The 21,917-nt window shown below is 36.6% G+C and overlaps 3 protein-coding genes and 1 long non-coding RNA gene across 4 annotated transcripts; 3 read left to right on the top strand and 1 right to left on the bottom strand.

Annotated features, from left to right (window-relative positions):
- The first annotated feature begins 1,086 nt into the window (after positions 1–1,086).
- LOC147401111 (uncharacterized) lies at positions 1,087–1,665 on the top strand. Its single transcript, XM_086441669.1, has 2 exons — positions 1,087–1,179; positions 1,300–1,665. The coding sequence occupies exons 1-2, from the start codon at positions 1,087–1,089 to the stop codon at positions 1,663–1,665; spliced, it is 459 nt and encodes a 152-aa protein (XP_086297795.1).
- A 2,092-nt stretch (positions 1,666–3,757) lies between these two features.
- Positions 3,758–4,498, top strand: LOC147401110 (uncharacterized). Its single transcript, XM_086441668.1, has one exon. It carries the CDS (start codon positions 3,758–3,760, stop codon positions 4,496–4,498), a length of 741 nt encoding a protein of 246 aa, XP_086297794.1.
- Positions 4,499–7,770: 3,272 nt separating this feature from the next.
- LOC147401108 (uncharacterized) lies at positions 7,771–17,828 on the bottom strand. The gene is made up of 5 exons (XR_015178342.1): positions 17,553–17,828; positions 15,803–15,915; positions 14,617–15,550; positions 14,309–14,442; positions 7,771–8,215 (listed from the first exon to the last, which is right to left on the bottom strand). It is a non-coding gene; the product is annotated as an uncharacterized LOC147401108 (long non-coding RNA).
- On the top strand, positions 12,719–13,970 carry LOC147401109 (uncharacterized). Its single transcript, XM_086442255.1, has one exon. The coding sequence runs from the start codon at positions 12,768–12,770 to the stop codon at positions 13,764–13,766; it is 999 nt and encodes a 332-aa protein (XP_086298381.1). The 5' UTR covers positions 12,719–12,767; the 3' UTR covers positions 13,767–13,970.
- Positions 17,829–21,917: the final 4,089 nt, after the last annotated feature.

Raw genomic sequence — 21,917 nt, 5'->3', positions numbered from 1 at the left:
ATCTCAGAGCTAGTGAACGCATTGTCTGTAGGGGCAATGAGTTATAGCCCACTTACACTTGTTTTATTTTCACCTTTTATTTTTCCCACAAAGCACTTTTTAGTGCTCTTGGTCATAAATACCAAGTTTGGATTCAGCAATTATTCGTTGGGGATCAGTTTGGTTAACTCAGATGAATCCAAGAAAGTTTCAAAAAATAAAAATAAAAAAAATTCAGGAATTATACAAATGTGTCTTTTGGTTTCTTCCCCAAAACCCATCAGCTTCAACCTTCCTAAAATCCTTATCTTCTTGAGATTTGACTCCGAAGTTTCTTTTCTTCTTGAGATTTGAAGGTTGAAGAAGGTAAAATGTTGAGATTGAACGGTGAAATTTTACTCTATCCAGTGATTAGTTTGTTGATTCCTGATTTAATCAGCTCATCTTTACGAAGTTGTTGAAAAAATTGGAGAATTTTGTGCAAGTTCTTCTACAAATATAAAATTATGTCAAGCTGGCAATGCCAATTTATTAAATCCTTGGGGAGCAAATCTCCTTAAGACCTTAAGTAGTATAAAATTATACAAATTAGCAACCACCAGGAAGTAGTCTGCTTAAGACCTTAGTAGCATAAAATTATCCAAATTAGCAGCCACCAGGAAGGAGGCTTAATATTATTTGCTTAGTTAGAAATGCTCCATTTTATGGAAGTCTGAGGAAAATCACTGCAAGGGCATGGAGATGGAGAAGAACCCAGTTGTGTCAATGGAGTAGTTATGCTTCCTAGGCACCTTTGGGATACTCAAAGAAGCCATAAGAATCCCTCTCAAAAATCCCAACTTCATCATCTTCACCCTACTCTCTTCCCTCCCTAAGTTTTTCACCTTGTTAGTCCATGAACTCATCCTCAAACAGATATCAACACAAACATCATCACATCCAATACAAATTCCCATCGACACCAACACTACAAGATTGATCCATGAAATGTTCATTAGTCTTCTAAAACTTAATCTCCTCTACACTGTTCCCTAACATCTCCTCAACCTCTTAATAGCCATCACAATCGTATATTCGGCATCGATGATCTATGCAGGAGGGAGAGTAATGAAGCTGAAGGAGATGTTACAAAGACCCATCACCACAGCTAGGTGGAAAGGACCTTTAATTACATTCACCTATGGTTCCTTTGTGTACTTTGTTAGTTATTTTGTTATAGTGATTTGGGGTGTAGTAGGTCCATTTGTGGCATCAAGGAATGTTTTCTCTATGGTTTTGTATGTGGTAAGTCTGATTGCAGCTTTACTGAAATGGTTGTAGTACAGTGCCATATGGAACATTGGTGTTGTCATTTCAATTCTGGAGGAAAAACATGGGTTTGAAGCCTTGTCGATCGCAGCCTATCTTAGCAAAGGTAGTCGGATACGCGGCTTTTCTTTGATGTTGTTTCATTTTATTTGGTGCTTTGGTTTAAGCATTTCAAGCCTCTTTATGGGAGGGAATAAGAGAGGAGTTTTTCATGGTGGATTTATAGCTGCATTGGTGCAAATAGGCTTGATCATAGGGAAGGTGATGAAATGGTTGTTTTGCATGATTTACTACTACGACTGCAAGAGACGCCTTAAAGAGAAGATTGACATCGAGGATGATGAAGATGGTGAGGTTCTTAATGCAGCTTTGCCATGAAAAAGTAGTGTTGAAGTGTTTGTGTATACAATACAGCCTATTACTTCTCTTCTATTGCACCCTTCGTTCTTTTTCCCAAAACAAATTCAAATTGAGAAGATTAATGTCCAAAAACAAGGCACTGTTACGCAATTATAAACAATGCAGTCTAACTGTTTAGGTATCCAATTATCTGATTTCATGATGTTTTCGAAACCATTTAGTTGACTTTGAGTCTACCATCATGGACCTGATTATTTTGTTCGGAGAGAGTCAGCGTAGTAGCACTTAAAAGAAGAGATCTTCTATTGCCACACCAACTTTTACTAAGAACACTAATTCTTCCTAAGCATCACGTGAATTGGTGTGGCAAATTGGCAATAGAATCTCTCTTAAAGAATCATGTCTCTTCCTGAGTACCCTAGCAAAATTGACAACAGGAGGGTTGTGGACCTAAACCAATATGCTTTAAGGTCTAAACGCTATTGGAATGTGTCAAGTTTAAGCCCTTAATCACTTGGCCATGGAACCGACGTGGCTTTCACTTTGGACGGGACACTTCTCTGAGCTTATCTTAGGGATTTTTTTTCCGTAATCCGTATCCCTAGGGCGTTTCTCGGGGTTTTCCCATTGCCCATAGTAGTACCAGTAGCCTTTTCCGTGACTTGAACTCGAGATGTTAGGTTGGTCTTCTTGACTCCCAAGTTGTCCTCAATGGCTCTTCCACATACAATTTCTTGGAAATTTCTACCTAGTCAATGAGCTTCTAATAATACAATGAAGAAGTCAATTGAAGCAACTTCAAAGAAGGTTGTGTGGTGATATTTTATGTGAATATTTGAGATACCCACCTATGTTTTTAAATTGACGATATACACCACGTTGACCTCAGTCTTCTCTAGCGTTACTAGTAGAAAATGATCTAAATGCCCTCATCTTTAATCTCTAGCCAAAAAACATTTATTTTTCTCCCTAATCATCACCAACATCTTCCTTAAAAATTTTACCATCATTTTCAACCTTAAGATTCTTTCTCCTCCAACTTTCAAACCTCAAGAACCATATTGGAATTTTGGGAAAGTAAAGGACAAATAATTTTTATATAGAAAAATTAAGGGCCATTTTTTATTATTCATCAAGAATAGACTGTGGTCAAGGAGTACATCAATTTGAAAACAGAGGGGATGTCTCAAACATTAGCCAAATGTTGAAGGGGTACGTCTAAATCGTCTCATCTACCAATACTGGCGTGTATTGGGGATGTGGGAGGAGAGTTTCAATCCTCCACCCTGGGTACATATGATCCACACTCTTCTTTATTTGAGATTAACTAGAAGGCGGCATGTGCAAATGCACGTGTATCAAAAGGCCTTATCTGTAATTTAAAACATTGATCGAAGGGTGTGAATATTAGATAGTAAAAAGGTTTTCTTCTGTAATTTTGAAAACTCACGAGCATGATTGAATAGGGGTGCACACTGGATCGGGTAAATCCAAAAATCAAATCAAACCGAAGTCTTTTGGATTGGATTGGTTCGGATTGAGCATGATTTGGTTCGGGTACAGATTGTAAAAGAAACTGATTGATTTGGTTCGATTCCGGATTAGGGGTATAATAGAACTGAACCAATCCGAGAATCGAACAAATTTTTATGTTTATTATATATAAAAATAAACCCAAACCATGTGCACCCTTATGATTGAGGGATGTGCAATGTAATTTTCTATTTTTCCTGGTTGTTGTCCAAAATAACCTTCGATTATACCGAGTTTAAAAGCCAAGATGGGAACATTTTCTACTTTGCCTTCTCTCTTTATAATAGTAAAGATAATCCATATCTAGGCTAAGAGAATACAAGCCAAGGAGATGGAGAATAACCAAATTATGCTAATGGAGAAACTTGGGGTCATTGAGATACTCAAAGAATCCCTCAAAATCCCTCACAAATGTCCCAAATTCATCATCTTCACCTTTCTCACCTCTCTCCCTCTATACTTCACCATGGTACTCTATGAGCTCATCCTTCTACAAACTTTTATTGAAACAAAAACATATATAAAACGACCCTCTCCTAATCATATTCATATCTTCTTAAACTCTAACCACATTGAAATGGAACAAGTTTCCATTACAAATCCCACACTTGAATTCATTCAGAAAATTTCTCATAGAATCCCTCAACTGGCTTTCCTTTACTTATTTCCCCTCCACTTCCTAGACCTTCTCAACATGATCACGACTGTCGATTCGGTATCGATGATCTATGCAGGAGAGAGATCAATGGGTCTTAAGGAGATGTTACAAAGATCCATAAATAAAACAAGGTTCAAAGGTCCTCTTATCACATCTTTGTATGTTCTCCCATTGAATTTGCTTGCTTCTTTTGGTTTGACTTGGGCAGTAACAACTTCCTTTGTTCTATCTTATGGTACCTTCTTCATGGTGTCTTATGGGATGGGTTCTATTTTACTTTTAGTGAAATGGTCTGATTGGAGTGCTATATGGAATATGGGTGTGATTATATCAATCTTGGAGGAGAGATGTGGGATTGAAGCCTTGGGGGGTTCGGCGTATTTTAGCAGAGGTAGTAGGCAACGTGGACTTATTCTGATGTTGGTTTTCTTTGTTTGGAGGTTTGGTTTAAGGCTTTCATGTCTCTATATGAAAGAGAATGAGATTTGGGGTGGTTTTTGGGTCATATCTGGGCTTGTTAGCTTGGCTTGCTTTGGGAATTTGATGAAGTGGGTTGTTTGTTTGGTTTATTTCTATGATTGCAAGAAGCGTATTTTAGAGAAGAAAGTTGATGTTGAGGAAGGTAAAGAAGTTACAATTCTTCAAACAAATTTGAGTTGAAGTGTTGATTTACTGTATGTGTACTTGAATTATATGGCTAGAAATCACTAATCGGTTTGATGTGATGTTGCGTGTTTAGGTCCAACATGGGCCAAGTGATTTTGATAAAGATTAAAGTCTTCTATTTGGTGTTATACATTTTTGTTGATATACATTTTTGTTGATTGCTCTGATCACGAGGAAAAAAAGTTGTTTATAACGTTTTGTTTTTGTCTTCGTGCTAGGCAAGTAAGAATAGTGATCGTAAATTAGTAGGTGAAGGCGTGTTTTGAATCCAGACCATGATATTGACTCACAAGACGTACTTTAACCACTTAGCAAATTAGCACTGTCATAGGTTTTTCTTCTTTATTTTCTTATCGTGGGTATCCCCACCCTTCGGGTGAGATTAATCTCACGGTCACACGCATTGCCCCCTCGAAAAGTCCTACATGCAATTGGTTGAATCGAGGGTCAACTGGATCCTAGAAGGTGGCCTCAAGGAATTCATTTCTTTGTGAGATTTTGAACACTTGACCTAACCATCCTGAAGAGCTTATCAAGGCTTTCGGCTTGCCACTAAGCCAACCCCTTGGGGTTAGCACTTTCGTAGCTTATATGTCCCTAAAAAAAATTAAATTTAAAATCACTTATTTGAATATATTGGTATCTATGTAATGAATATAACTTGCACATGAGAAGTGACTCCTAAAAATATGTAACGGATGATGTGACCTTAATCTCTACCTAACTTGATGGTTATTCGGACATCGTCGTTAATTACGATGTTAAGAAAAAAAACTTTCAACATGTTCCCTCACTTGAAAGAACAATTCATTTTGTCATGTTGATGTGCCCTCTACAAAGCATCCGATTTCTTTTTGATAAGAGCTTCAACTGGTCATGGCTTCCAAATCTCCACCTCCAACTATCCCCCATGACATAATGATGTACACTCTTATATACATAATGATGTACACTCTTATATAGTGCAACTAGGTGGGGAAGGTTAGGTGTACAAGGCCACAGAGGTTAAAAAATGGAACCAAACCAATGGTCCAACAAGGTTCAATCAGATCTTTTAGTAAAATCGGTTTGCTTAGTGAATCATTGATTTTTGTTAATGTAATTTTTTTAAAAAAAATATAAAGATGATTTAGAATCCAACCACTATGATACATTTTCGATTTAATCATTGATTCAGTTTTTAAAACATTGACATGAGGTTCTTTGCCCGATCGTTGCATGGCATCTTCATGGACATGACACCATCCAAAAGATCCGATCCAAACCCCCTAAGGCTCAAATGTTGTGTGGCATCTTCGTGGACATAACACAATCCAAAAGTCCTGATCCAAACACCCTAAGGTTCATGCTGGTAGGACTTCGACTCAATCTATAATCTTGCATATTAAATAACAAATATTACTCCAACCTAGAAGGCTGGAATTAGGGGTGCAACTTTGTTCGGTTTGATGTCAAATTGGAACTGAACCGATATAAGTTGGTTCCACTAAATAAGAATCAAAACCGAACCAAATTAATCCAACCCAAACCGAACTAAAATCAGTTTGAGTTGGTTTAGTTCCAGGGGTTGCCAATATTCTATAAATTGTAAGTAATATTTTTTAATGAAAAAACAAACATAATAAAAAATCATTAGTTTATCTATAAAAAAAATCATTAATATAGTCTTAATTCTTAAAATAATTCATAATAATTAATAGAGTATTCAAATGACTCCATGACGTGACAAGTTCGAGTACCATAGATTTATACATCCCGGATACACACGATTGCACTTCCCCATAAAAAGTGTATCCCGGGGTGTGCTTCCCTAAATTGTTTAGGTGAGTCATTTGAGTATGCCACCTGGTGAGTCATATTATTGGGACTCTAATTAATATATATATATATATATATATATATATATATATAGGGGGCGGTTCAAGGGCCATATGAGAAAACATATGAAAAAAACTTTCGTTTTTCAAAATAAGAGTTAGAGGTTTTGGATTGAGCTGATTTTTTGCAAGGATGGTCACTATGATGAAAAGATCATCCTCACAAAAAATCAGCTCAATCAAAAATTTCTAAATCCATCAAAAGTGATTTACAAATTAGTGATAAAAATTGGTAAAAAATCGACGGTCCACATTCTAAATCACTTTTAATGGGGTTAGAAGTTTCAGATTGGGCTGATTTTTTTTTTTTTTTGGATGATCTTCCCATCATAAAGATCATTCTCACAAAAAATCAGTTCAATCCAAAATTTCTAACCCATATTTTAAAATTTTATTAAAAATGAAAGTTTTTACATATGTTTTCTCATATGGCCCTTGAACCTGACCCATATATATATATATATATGGTTGTCGATTCTATACAAGCTTGATTCGAGAATCAAACTAGATAGATCGATTCTTCATTTTCGTAATCCGAAACCTAATCACAACTTATTCCAAATCGAACCAAACCACCTCAAAGCTATCAATTTAGTTTGGTTCTCGGTTTGAACCGGACCAAGTTGCACCCTTAGTTGGAATCAATAATATCGAATGAGATCAGTTCGGGTTATTGGGTGGACCTGAAACCTGATTCGTAGAAAGTAATCATAAACAATTACGCATAAGTAGGTGAGTGGGCCGTCTTGACTCCAAAGTCTCCTTCGCTGTGGAAATTTCTAACAAGTCTAACGATAGTATAATTCGCACTACAGAAATCCACGCCACTTGTTTTAGATCATGATGCTATGATCAACTAATTCAACGGCTTGGATCCACTCAAAAATTAACACATACCATACTCCTGAACCAGGGCATCAGAGTGCTCTAGATAATGCACTTATTGGTTGGAACAATTCAACTAAGAAGACTTTCTCCAGTGATAATTCCAGGTATATATAGACGGTTCGACAGACATCTTAGAAACCGAATGAGAAACCCATGTTCCTCGTTCGTTGGATTAGAAAACAACGGCTTTCCAAATTAAATACCAAGTTTTATAAGTTTTTATAAAAACTCCTTCGTTTTTTGTTTTTTTTAAATTAAACCCAATAACTCTCTGTTTCTATTTTAATCTTCTCTCTCGACAGAAAACCCAATGAACTTCTCTCTCGACAGAAAATCCAACGAACTTCTCTCTCGATCGACTAATCTTAAATCCAAAACAAGAAGTCAGGCGACGACTCCCCCACCATTTCAAAGTGGAGATGACCACAAAGAAGAAGGAAGAGTTTTTACATGATATTTGATCTCATCGGTCAACTTTAAGTACCAATCACAACCACATCATACACACTCCAAACCAAGATAATTTATATAACACAAGGGTAATAGCACATCCCCTTAATATGGAATCTCAAGTGCAATTTTGAGTGCTCTGAGACTGCCCAAAGAAAAAAAAAAGAATATCAAGCACACTCTTCTACAAAGGTTTCTCTTTCTTTCTTTCTGCATTTGTAGAGTAGTAAAAAAAAACTGTGGCCACTATAGAGACCAACCATGAAGTTAGAGAGAGGGGAGTATTCTCTAGCAACAATTACAGCAGCAAAGGTAGAGTCCTTACCCCACTCAGCAGACTCGTTAGCAGAGAAAAAGAAGAAAAGCAAGAACAAGAGGAGGTTCACTGATGAACATATCAAATCGTTGGAGTCCATGTTTGAGTGAGAAACGAAACTCGAACCCAGAGTGAAGATTCAACTGGCAAGAGAGCTTGGCTTGCATCCTCGTCAGATTCCTATATGGTTCCAGAACATAAGAGCTAGATGTAAATCAAAGGAGCTCGAGCGAGATTATACCAAACTAAAAGCCAATTATGATACTTTAACTTCTCAATTCGAAATTTTGAAGAAAGAGAAGCAATCTTTACTGATACAGGTACTCTTTTTAACTTTTTCTACTTTTTTTATTTTAATCCTTGTCGATCTCTGGAGATCGAGTGATATTCGTTCTCTTAAGATCAGTCGATCGAGAGAGAAGTTCGTTGAGTTTTCTGTCGAGAAAGAGAAGATTAATAGAACAGAGAGTTATTGGGTTTGATCTAAAAAAAACAAAAAACGAGGGAGTTTTTATAAAAACTTATAAAACTTGGTATTTAATTTGGATTGACGTCTGACACGTTCTCGGTAGTTGTTTAATGAGAAACATAGGTTTCTCATTCGATTTCCAAGATGATCTACGGTGAGGAGATCATCCTCAACAAAAATCAGTCCACTCCAAAAATTTTAGTCCCATATTTATAAATTGAAAAATCGTAGATCGTCAATTTTTGTAAATCATTTTTGATGAGGTTAGAAGTTTTGGAATGGACTGATTTTTGGTGATGATGATCTCCTCATTGTAGAGATCATCCTCACCAAAAATCAGCTTGTGATAATATGATGTCCTCCCTTTCTGACACACGCCCCCCACAATAGAATTGTAGATCATTTGTCTAAGGATATATAAGAAAAATATTTATGATTATGTGTATCTCGAAGTAAATGATCTACAATTATGTGATGGAACGTGTGTCTTGGAGGGGCGTTTGAAAATCATTAAAAAAAAAAAAAAAAAATTACATTACAACTAATACAAGTAAAGCAAAAGCAACACAGTGGATTTTTGATTTACCTGGCAATATCACTACCAAGACTTTGTCTTACTTCTTTTTTTCCTCTACTTAAGAACTCTCCATCTTCATGTTTGTGAAGAAGGGCTTAAGGAATACAAGATATGGAGAAGGAGAACAACCAAATTATGATCAAGGAGAAACTTGGGGTCTTTGAGATGCTCAAAGAAGCCTTAAAAATCCCTTACAAATGCCCCAAATTCATCGTCTTAACTTTCTTCACCTCCCTCCCTTTGTTTGTTACGATGGTACTCCATGAATTTCTCCTCCACAAAACCATGATTGAAGCAAAAAAATTTCTTAAACCACCACCAACTAATTCCTTCTTCAATGACCCCTCCTACATCTCTTATTATTGGGAACCTATGGAGACTACAATAAAATTGTTTGAAGCCATATTTCCTAGATTACTTCAGTTGAGTCTCCTTTATTTGATCCCCCTCCATCTCCTAGACCTCATCAACACCATCACAACCGTCGATTTAGCATCAGCCATCTATGCAGTAGAGAGACCAATAAGTCTTAAAGAGATGCTTGATAGATTACTCATCAAGAAAACAAGGTTTAAAGGGCCTTTGATCACATCTATCCATATTCTTTGTTTGAATTCTCCTTTTATACTAGGATTGATTTGGTCAGTAGTAAACTTCATAATCCCACCATTAGGTAGCTTCTTTGTGGTCTTTTTTGGGTTATCTTCTATACTACTCTTGGTAAAATGGATGGATTTTAGTGCTATTTGGAACATGAGTATTGTATTTTCGATTCTTGAAGAGAGACATGGGCTTCAAGCTTTGGGGGCCTCGGCATACTTTAGCAGAGGAAACCGGAATCGTGGGCTTTATTTGATGCTTGTTTTCTTTGTTTGGAGGATTGTTTCAAGGTTGTCATGCTTATATATGGGAGGACATGAGAAGTGGGAAGGACTTATAGCTACATCAATCTTGAGTTGTGTAGGCAATGTGATGAAATGGATGGTTTGGTTGATTTATTACTATGATTGCAAGAAACGCGTCATGGAGAAGAAGGTCGATGTGGAAGAAGGTGGGAAACTTGATGTTCCAAACATGCCATCAAAATAAAAATGCAGTTTTGATAAATGTTATTGTGCATATGGTAGAGTTTTTTTTTTTTTTTGCCCGAGATACGACGAGGGGAATCCATGACCCATATCACTCACTAGAAGACTACATTTAGAGATGTTTGGTGTAGATTCCTTTTATATTTTGTTCAAACAATAAAGCTTGTAAGATTTTTCCTTAAGCAAAATAAGGGTGCTTGCCGTTTTCTTTTAGTTCTATTTCTACAAATAGACTTTTTTGCCTTAATTCATTGTGATATATGGGGTCTCTTTATTCGAATGGTTCTCGTTATTTTTTAACCATCGTTGATGATTTTAATCGATGCACTTCAATTTATGTTATGCACGTTAAGTCCGAGACCAAAAATATTTTGCAATCTTTTTTTTCCCCATGGTTGGGACTCAAGTCTATTCTCGCATACACTCTCTTTATTCAGGTAGTAGCGCTAATTTTTTACCTATACAAAGGGTTCAGTCAGACAATAGTTATGACCTTCTATTCAATGATATGCAACAATTTTTTTTCCAACCATGGTGTCATTTATCAACAAAGTTGTGTCGCAACTCCTCGGTAAAATGGTGTCGTAGAGCACAAGCATCGCTACCTTCTTGAGGATGTTCGTGCTCTTCATTTTCAAGCATACTTACCCTTAAAATTCTGAGACAAATGTGTTCTCACAATAACATGCCTCATCAATAAAATGCCAACTACTATTTATCTGGAAAATCTCTACTTGAAATTTTGTTCAACTCAAACGAAATCGGATTATTCCCATTTGCGTGTCTTTGGTAGCTTATGTTTCGCTAACAACCAAAATATTAAACACAAATTTGATCGAAGAGCCAAACCTAGTGTTTTTATTGGTTACCCTTATGCTCAAACGGGTTATTAGAGTTTCGACATTGAAATTAAAACGATTTTTACTTTTCATGATGCCATATTCCATGAAGGATTTTTTCCTTTTCATGATTTTCCTTTGACCTTGACTGGCAACCCAAGTTTTGACTTTGACGCATGTTAGGCTCCTTCTCTCATTGTCGCACCTGTAGTTGATACAACCATACCACCTACCGTTGCCCTTAATGACCCTGAAATTCCTGTGGTTGAATGAAATCACATCCTTCCCCTCATTGATAGAACGCCAATTGCCAGGCCTAGTCGCAATCGGTGCCTAACACCTTAAATGGCCGATTGTTGTTGCTCCACCACTCATGAATGTCCACCTTCTCCATCAGATTCTGAGTGTTGACAAGTACACCCTACCCACTTCATCACTACATCTCCACTACTTCTAATTTTTTGTCGGCATGAAGGGCTTCTTTCTACCATGTGTTCCACAGATGAACTTAGAAGTTTCTCTCAAACTGTGAAGTCACCATAGTGGCAGGTTGCTATGGAAAAAGAAATAAAAGCTCTTGAAAAAAGGGGAAAAAAAAACTTGGAACCTTACATCTCTTTCACCCAACAATGACCCCATTGGCTGTAAATGGGTGTACAGAATTAAATATCGATTGGATAGTACAAAGCATCATAAAACCCATTTAGCTGAAAAGGGCTCCACTTAAATCGAAGGTCTAGATTACCATGATACATTTGCACCAGTTGCAAAGTTGGTAACTGTTTGTGCCTTACTCTACATTACTTCTGTCAAGCGATGGGTGCTTTACCAACTTGACGTTAATAATGTTTTTTTACAAGGCGATCTTGACAAAGACGTATATATACACTTCCGCCTAGGTTTGCAAGACAGGAAGAAACATATATTTGTAAACTGAACAAATCCATCTATAGGTTGAAGCAAACATCACGGCAATTGTTTGCCACGTTTTCGTCTACTCTCTCCAAATTTGATTACTCGCTGTTCATTAATCACCAAGGTGAGTCTTCAACTTTTGCTTTGGTCCATGTTGATGATATCCTCATTACTGACAATGCTGACTTAGCTATTAAATGTCTTAATATCTAGGGTTGAAGATGTGCCTCATCATTAATAAGGTTACATCAAATGGCTTAAATTTAAGAGCCTAATAACATTCCATTTTCAACCCTTGATCTGAGCTAAAGAAAAATAAATAGTTTTTCAAATCTGATTTAAACCATGAGCACAAGAGGACTGAGTTGTTATTTTACGAAATTAAAATTGAGCATAGGTGGGGTAGGTGACCAGGTCTTCTTGACTCCAAAGTCCAAGTCTCCTCTTTGTGGAAATTTCTAACGAGTCGAATGGAACTATACCCCCAGTAGTGCGTACTACAGAAGTCCATGCCACTTGTTTTAAATCAAGATGATATGGTCAACTATACCAACGGTTTGGATCTCTCCGCAACTCAGTACTTACCAATTATCATACTCCTGAACCAGGACATCAGAGTGCTCCAGATGATGAAATTAAGTGGTAGGGAACAAGTCAACTGAAGCAACAACAACGAAGAAGCCATTCTCTAGTGATAATTCCAGGTATATATTATGATATTGCCAGGTATAGCAAATGCATTACAAGTAAAGCAAAATCAGCAGTGGGTTTTGCTTTACCTGGCAATATCACTAGCAAGACTTTCTCTTGTATGTGAATAACAACTCTCCCTCTCCATGACTCCATGTATGTGAATAAGAGCTTAAAGAATATGGAGATGGAGAACAACCAAATTATGCTCATGGAGAAACTTGGGGTCCTTGAGATACTCAAAGAAGCCTTCAAAATCCCTTACAAATGTCCTAAATTCATCATCTTAACCTTCTTCACCTCCCTCCCTTTGTTTATTACTATGGTACTCCATGAAAATCTCCTCCAAAAAACCATGATTGAAACAAAAACATTTCTTCAACCACCACCAACTGATCCCTACTTCTATGAACTCTCTTACACTTCTTTGTGGGAACCAATGGAGACAACAATAAGATTGCTTCAAGCCATATCTCCTAGATTACTTCAGTTGGGTCTCCTTTATTTGATCCCCCTCCATCTCCTAGACCTCATCAACACTGTCACAACCGTCGATTTAGTGTCAGCCATCAATGCAGCAGAGAGACCAATGAGTCTTAAGGAGATGCTTTACATACCCATCAAGAAAACAAGGTTTAAAGGGCCTTTGATCACATCTATCTATGTTCTCTGGTTGAATTTTATCTTTATGTTTGGACTGATTTGGGCAGTAGGAAACTTCATAATTTCACCATTTGGTAGCTTCTTTGTGGTCTTATATGGGTTGTGTTCTATACTATTATTGGTGAAATGGATGGATTTGAGTGCTATATGGAACATGAGTATTGTATTTTCGATTCTTGAAGAGAGACATGGGCTTCAAGCCTTGGGGGCTTCGGCATACTTTAGCAGAGGAAACAGAAAACGTGGGCTTTATTTGATGCTTATTTTCTTTGTTTGGAGGATTGGGTTAAGGTTTTCATGCTTATACATGGGAGGACATGAGAAGTGGGAAGGACTTGTAGCTACATCAATCTTGAGTTGTATAGGCAATGTGATGAAATGGGTGGTTTGCTTGGTTTATTACTACGATTGCAAGAAACGCGTCTTGGAGAAGAAGGTTGATGTGGAAGATGGTGGGAAAGTTGATGTTGCAAACATGGTGTCAACATAAAAATACACTTTCGATACATGTTATATAGCGCACGTGTTGAAGAGTTTTTTATGCATGAGTGATAAGGGGAATCCATGACCCGTATGTACGATGCCTCAAGAGAAGCATCTAGAGATGTTTGTCTAGCAATGTATTTCTAAGAGAAGTTAAGTTGCCCTGTCAAATCAGAGATTTAAATGATCAATAAATATAAATTTCCATTTATGAGAGAATTGTTTATAATGTTCAATACTGATTTTATCCAAACTGTAAAGCTGCACCTCTCTTCCCCATTCAATCCATACACTCCTGAGAGAATAGTTTAAATGTCAACTTATTCAACCACTGATGATTCCCAAGTTACTACAGCTAAATGTGTCTTTGATGCTCATGGAACCTTTTTCACTTAGTTTTGGAATTTTCATTGATCACCTTCTTTGCAAAAGATGGCAAACAGAATGCAGCTGAATGTATATGAAAAAAGGACCACATCAAGTAACAAACAAAAAACTAGTAAATGATCACCAAAAAAGAATCAGTGAGGGAAAGGAAGAGAGAATTGCCTCTTGAGTTGTAGAATTTCAAAGGTCCTTTTGCTTTACTATGACTCTTCCATTCTAATCTCTGCGAGGTTCACCGATACTTGAAATCGACTATTGGCCCCTTAGTGGAGCAAAGCATGAAACCAATCACCCCACTGCAACAAGATCAACTGATAACATTAATAGACACAGTTATCACTTCTCTTGTGAATAAAAACTAGAATGTGGCATGTCCAAACGCAAATCTCTGAAGGGCTTATTTGTAATCTAAAATATTAATCAACGGATGATTTTGAAGATTATGTAGTGTAGAGGCGATTTTGTGTTACCTTTTACAACTCAGCTCCCTTTGATCGTCTTGTGTCCCTTGCTCCCTTCGATCTGTGATGGTGATACCGGTGTGGTACCTGTCAAAAACTCTCCAATGATAAAGTTAGCTCCATAGTTAATCAGTATGGACTCTCTGATCTTTCGAAGCCTTCCCTTTTGAGTCTCCTTCACTATTTATAGCTTTTTTCTGATAGATCTCTTTGAATAAGGAATCTCCTCGAGATCCTTGATCATCAGAGATCTCCAACAGGGATTCCTTACCTTTAGGAGAGGATACTGATAAGGGAAAGATTCTCTCGGACTCCGTTATCCACTCCCTTGATTTCTGAGATCTTTTCTCAAATCATGGGATCTTAGTTGATTCGAAGACCACTTAGAAGTCTACCCTGCTCGGATTATATACTGGGCAGAGCTATCATTCGAGTTGGGCGTCCTAAGTACCACTTAGGAGAAAAATGGTCAGTTCTGATCCCTTACTTTTCTAATATCTGGACATGCGTAGGGTCCAAATGCCTTACAAAATTGACCCTATACACATAGTAAAAAGGATAGTTTAGTAATTTAGAAAACTGACCAACATGATTTTAGTGACGTAGGGTTGCAATTTTCTTGGTTTTTGACCAAAATAACGTTGATTATATTAAGTTTAAATGTTAGGGTGAGGGCATTTTTGGAATCCAATTTTTGGTGTCATACCACTTCTACTCTGCCTTCTCTCATCATAAAAGTAAAGATAATAATAATAATAGCAATAGTAGTAGTAAAAAATGACAACTATCTTAAATAAAATGCGATATCCCAAGATATGTATGCCTTGGATAGTTAGGAACCATTGTCCATGTGAAGCCATGTTTGCAACAATATTTTTGACGATAGGCATGCGAAGCCATGTTCTCACAAAACACCACCATCTCCTCCTCCAATAACCAATACCTGAAGAAGTATTAAAACCAATTAGACAAAGAATCCTTCCAATACCAGGTTATATTACCTCTAATTAGAAGAAACTATAATAACAAAAACTGAGTTTTATTTGGTGCTAAGCCCTGACTCATCCTGTTTTAAGAGTTTTAGTCTTTCATCTTTGTTAACTCCAAGTTCCAATGCCTGTAATTTTATATTGATCAGTCTATGTTATGCATGCATGTATCATGCTCACTAGTTCTACAAGGATCAATAGAAAACCTTCTTAGGGTCAGGAATGGAGCAAAGTGGAAGGTGAGTAATCATCTTTTGGTATGCACATTAATCCCTCTTTGAGTCTCTGTCACTTGTATCAGTCCATCCAAGGCGAGAATCTTGCCATATGTTGATGTCAAACAAGAAACAAAACCAAATACATAAACCTCTGGCTTTAAGATTATAAATATGATTTATAACGAACTAAAATGCGTGCATTTACACAATAGAAGATAGAAATGCGACAAACTAAAATGCTTGAGCTGCTAAAACTTTCAATTGAACCGCACACGCACACAAAGTCACGTGCACACAGAGTAGATGATGTGAAAAAATCGCAAGGGCAAAGATAACACAATCACACAAAACACAAGGTTTTATGTGGTTCAGTAGTGTGCTTATGTCCACGGAACATAACAAGAACAATCACTATTTTTTCTCTTAAGTTTTACAGCTCTAGAGATCTCTATTTATATAACTGAGAGTTACCAAAACAAGTAAAACTCCCCAAAACAGAAACCCCCTAAAATAGAAAACCCCTTAAGAAAATAGAACATGATTGCCCTTTTCATACTCCTTAAAAAATTCAGAACGGGGGCTCTGCCCCCACAGCTCTATGTAGCGCAACAGAATACAAGACATTTACATAACAGATGAAGCAGCTTGAATGAACTCAACAAACTTCATAAACTTGCTTGCCACGTGCTAGGATTCTCAGATTTGAGATAGAGAATGCAAAAAATAATGAACAAATAAAATAAAATTATCATAATGGGGAAAATAGCTCAAAATAAAGTACCACTCAAATAGAAATGCACCTGACTACATTGAGCTAATCTCAAAGAATTACCAGCAGTAATGCAAACCATGATTTAAGGTCAAAGAAGTAAAACCATGGTTTTAAAACTCGTTTTGATGTCTCGTCTCGTCCGTGAACGAGATCGAGTCTTCTCGGATGAGTTTTCCAATACGTTTGAGACGTCTCGTTCAACAATGAGAAAATGAACGTGGGTTTTAAATCTCATCCTATACATTGACTTGTCTATCTGTCTCGATGGTGGACGAAACCGAGATGTATTGGATGAGTCATCTCGGTCTCAGACGAGATTTAAAACCATGAGAAAAACACAACTAGTAATCTGAGAGAATCAGACCGGCATAAAGAAGGGTAAAATCAAGATCCCTGAGCAACCCATACCTTAAATACTAATGAAATAAGAGATCAGTAACAATAAATCAAAATAGGTCTGCAAAAACTTATAAGATAATTCAACAGTAAAACAAACCCACATTTAAAACTTTAACTATTGAAAATATTACCCTGGAAGAAGTAAAAATTAACAACAAAAAAAAAGGGCATAAAAATAAGAAACATTAAACAACCCACATATATAATTTAAAAAAAAAGGTCAGATCCTAAGAGAACCTCCCCTGCCCTTATAGAGCAAACTCCAGAAAACCACTCAAGAGTAACAAAAACCCATGATTTTTAACTTGAACACACAAGAAAACAACTATCACAGATAATCTGAAGATTCTAGGAGAAACCCATATCTCAAAACCTCTACAAAAAATAAATAATAGAGGTCATAACTCATAACTGAAAGAAAAAAAAATCTAGATATTTTTAAGGTTCAATTCTAATAAAATTACAACTATCGGGTTAGCTTCAGAAACCTAGTCTATAGAACTTCAAACAATCAAACAAGCATAAGAGCATGAGAATCTGATATTCTAACTTCTAAGAGAAACTCACCTGGCCACATTGGGCTAATCTCTGAAAATCACCCAGGAATCACAGAAGAGATGTATTCCAGTTCTTTCCCGATGTCCATCTCAACAGCAACTGATGAATCAAAGACACCATTCTCTTCGTTTTTCTCTCTCACAACTTCATCTTCCCTAGACTGTTTAACACGTAAATCAGAAGCCCCAACACTGTCCCCAACCATGGTTTCTCTCTTTCTCCCACTCTCACAAATCTTTTCTATCTATTTTTAAGAGAAGGGTGGTTCCATTTGCACTCACCGATATGGCCAATTGGAGTGATTGTTTGCTCACAACCCACACCATTTTTTGACATGTGGCGCTGATGACATTAGCAATAATGAGAGAATTTTTCTCTTCTCTGACCATGGTAAAAAGCCGAAATTTTCTAGAAGTTCACCTCGTGGTTTTAAAAAACATGATCCAATGCAATAGAGTACTTTACGATGAAATTATATGAATTTATCTTTTATCATTATATTTTTATTTTACATTTAGGTGCTAGGCAGCTATCCATTTTCAACATCATGCTTGAAAAACGTTATTTTTTTTAGTAGTGATACTTTAACTACCCACGTGGCGTAGTCAATCAACTACCTGATGTGATAAGTTCGGCCACCTTAAATCTGTGCTCCTGGGGATACACAATTCTCTCAAGATACACTTTTTTATGGAGACATGCAGCCATACATCTCGAGGAGTGCAGATCAACGATTCTCCTACTTGGCACGTGGGATAGTTAATTGAGTTTGCCACATGGGGTAGACAGATTATCACAATTCTTTTTTTTTTACCACAATCTTTTTTATGAAATCTAGAAGATTGTAGTGTTTGATTGCCATTATGATAGTCCAGGTGGATCTCACTATACTTTTTAAGATTTGAAAACTAAGAATTAAGATTTTTGGGCAGTGGATCCCACGATACTCTCTTATCACTTACGTCATCAATGCCACATGTCAAAATAATGTTGGGTTGTGAGCAAACAACCACTCGACTAATTGTATCCACTTAAAAAAGTGAAAAATGTAAGACTAGCTAGGTGGCATACTCAATTGACTCCCTAACATGACAAATTCGGGAATCGTAGATATGTACACCTCGGGATACATGAATGCACTTCCCCAAAAAAGTGCATCTCGAGGGAATCATGTATCCCAAGACATACAGATCTATGGCTCCCAAACTTGTCCACGTCAGGGAGTCAATTGAGTATACCACCTAGCGAGTCATATTATCAAGACTCAAAAGAAAATTTACATGTGTACCCATTTGTATTTACTCATTGCATCCACCACATTCTAACGAACAAAAATCCTAGTTTTCTTCTTCTCTCTTTTCATATTCATCTCCATTTAAGTTTTGTGAGATGTTGAATCAATGGAAATTAGATTCTAGGGGTTTTTTTTGAAGTTATCTTATTTCGTTTAATTTTTATTATTGTTGTTTTTTTTTCCCCATTTAACCATTAAGAAAAATGGAAACCCCACTATTAAAATCTCCAAAACAATGATTTTGAATCAAAGAACGTAGAGATTTTTTGACAGATTTCGTTCAGTAAAATCATATCAAACCTGTTTTAACAAATTTATAAACACCCATTAAATAGTATTGAACATATTCAATAGATACCTAATGAACATAACTTTCAACTAAACATTACATAATCGATTCAATAGGTACCTATCGAACATTACAAAACAGATTCGGAAAGTGTGTATCGAACATAAATTTCTCATGTGAATGACTTCGAATTGATGTAAGGCATTAGGGTTAGTTAAAAAAGTGTGATCAAGGCTTAAAACCCTTATTGATACCTTTCTAGATGCAAATAAAAAAAGAAATGTGTGTGTGTGAGAGAGAAGAAATGATTGGGGTGTAATGTTCAATACTTTTAGTGGGTGCAATGATCAATAAAGGTTAAAATGAATTTATTAGGTGTGTCTAATTGCTAGTTAATTATTTTCACGTTCTGGTGAGAGTTGAAAGAAAGTTGGTACAATAAGACATTTTGGTGTGTGCAAGTAGAGCTACTCTTTACAGAGAAATATGTATCAATTTATAACAATAGGGAGAACCAAAAAGGTAAAAGACCAATAAATGTCATGATTCATGCACAAAAAATGTGAGTTGTAAAAAGGGAGATGACGAATCCCATAAAATGCATAATTACCTCATTACCATTCAAGGAAAACATTAAATTATAGAAACTCTTAGTTTTGGGAACCTTTTGGTGTGGCAATATTAGGATATCTTGTGATTCACTTATACAGATTAAATGAGATTATTGTGGAGAGATTTTTAGGCCCTTCCACTACTCAAGATGATCTTTGATGTTGATGATGATGATGGTTTTGACTTCATTGTTGATCTATGACCAATCTTCTTTTAATTGATTTTCTTTTGCTTCTCGTGATCGGAGATGATTGATGGACGTTTAAATCCTCGGTGCGAGGTCTACCAACACTCCTTCGAAGATCTTGTTAGTATAATCTTACGAAAGATTGAAAAAACCTATGAACGTAAGGACGATGATGAATAATATAGTTGCAAAGTCTTATGTTCTCTTTTATTTTTCTCTCACTCACTTCCCGTAGTTGTAGTTAATCAGCTAACCTCCTAACTAATGTCTTCAACTTAGTGTATATAGATGGATTCTATAGACAAATGTCACCATATGGCTGATCTAGGTGTTTAGATGAGCTGTTGAACTGAGGTACACTTGAGTGCTTTGGGAGATAAACCTATTACTTGTCAATAAGATTGAACTTGATGTGTAAGTGTTGCAGTTTATTAAATATGAAGTAAAATATCTCTGACACATGGTGTTCCATCAGTCTAATTCTGATTTTTTATATCTTATTTAAAGTGAACGGATATACTTGAATTTAAATACGAGTTAATGATCATATACCAATTTGAGACTAGGTCAGATATGAGTTAGGGATTAGATACAAGCTCAGGCTTATGTCAAATATGAGCTCAGTTTACTATCATATATAAACCGAAGTCACTGTCAAATATGAGTTCGGATCTTATTTTGTTTTGTGAGAATAATAATATTTTTTGGGGGTATGTGTCACAATCTTAAGTTGGGACAAAAGTGGTTATCACAATTACCCCATTTTTGCTAGCTCGACATACCGAGGTGGCAAAAATAACTCCAATTCAGGATTTAACGTGTAGCTAAGCCCAATTCCTTCAAACGTTTGAGTTATTTTTAGAAATTCGAGGTGTTTAGAAACAACCCTCATGTAGTTCTTATAAATTATGAATGTGGAGTATATATAACTAGGGATTACCTTAGAGTACGTTTAATGATTTCAGCTTTACTTTGTCTTCGAGTACTTTTGAGCGACTTTGGTCTTACTTGCCGCGAGTGCTTTTGAGTGACTTTGGTCTTACTTTTTCTCGACTGCTTTTGAGTGACGTTGGTCTTACTTTCTTGCAAATGCTTTTGAGTAACCTTGGTCGTACTTGCCGTTAAGTGTTTTTGAGTGACTTCAGTCGTACTTTCCCTCGACTACTTTTGAGTGACGTCAATCTATAAACTTCATTTATTTTCACTTACATAAATATTCGAATATTTTCAAGCCAGCTTGGTACATGGACTTCCTTACTTTCGACTTACGTAAATATTCAAGTGTTTTTAAGTGGGCTCGATACATGAACTTCCTCACTTTCAACTTACATAAATATTCGAGTGCTTTTAAGCAAGCTCGGTACATGAAATTCCTTACTTTCAACTTATATACATAAACAAGTACATTTAACGACCCTTAGCATATATACTTTCTTACCTTCTAACACAAGGGCCGTTGTGGCACCTCGGCCTTACTTATTTTTTTGATTGCATATAATGACCTCAACCGTACTTGCATGCCTCCCAAGTGTGTATAGCAACCTCGATCTTACTTATCCCCCGAGGTTTCAAAATGACCTTCGTGTCTAGGTGGAAAGTCTGAGGTGCTGAAAACGACCCTTATGTCTAGATGATTTGCCCAAGGTGTCATAGCGACTCTCGTCCTAGGTGAACAACTACTCGAGGTGTCCTAACGACTATCGTCCTAAGTGAACTGCCCGAGGTGTCAGAATGACCCTCATTTTTTGACTTAACTAGATTTAACTTACTCGGATTTATACGAGTGAGTTTTAAGAGACCTCCGTATTAGGACTATCTCAGGTCCGTTCCCATGGATGACGCCAAAAGTGTGGAGAGGTTTTTAGGCCCTTCCACTCATCGAGATGATCTTTGCTGTTGATGATGATGATGGTCTTGCCTTCACCATTGATCTTTGACCAAGCGTCTTCTAATTGATTTTCTTTTGCTTCTAGTGATCAAAGGTGATTGACG

The sequence above is a fragment of the Akebia trifoliata genome, chromosome 5 (assembly GCF_017979445.1).
Source record: "Akebia trifoliata isolate Shusen 1 chromosome 5, ASM1797944v1, whole genome shotgun sequence".
Classification (NCBI taxonomy): Eukaryota; Viridiplantae; Streptophyta; class Magnoliopsida; order Ranunculales; family Lardizabalaceae; genus Akebia; species Akebia trifoliata.
The sequence above is the reverse complement of the archived record's forward strand: the minus strand, read 5'-3'. Positions and strand labels throughout refer to the sequence as shown.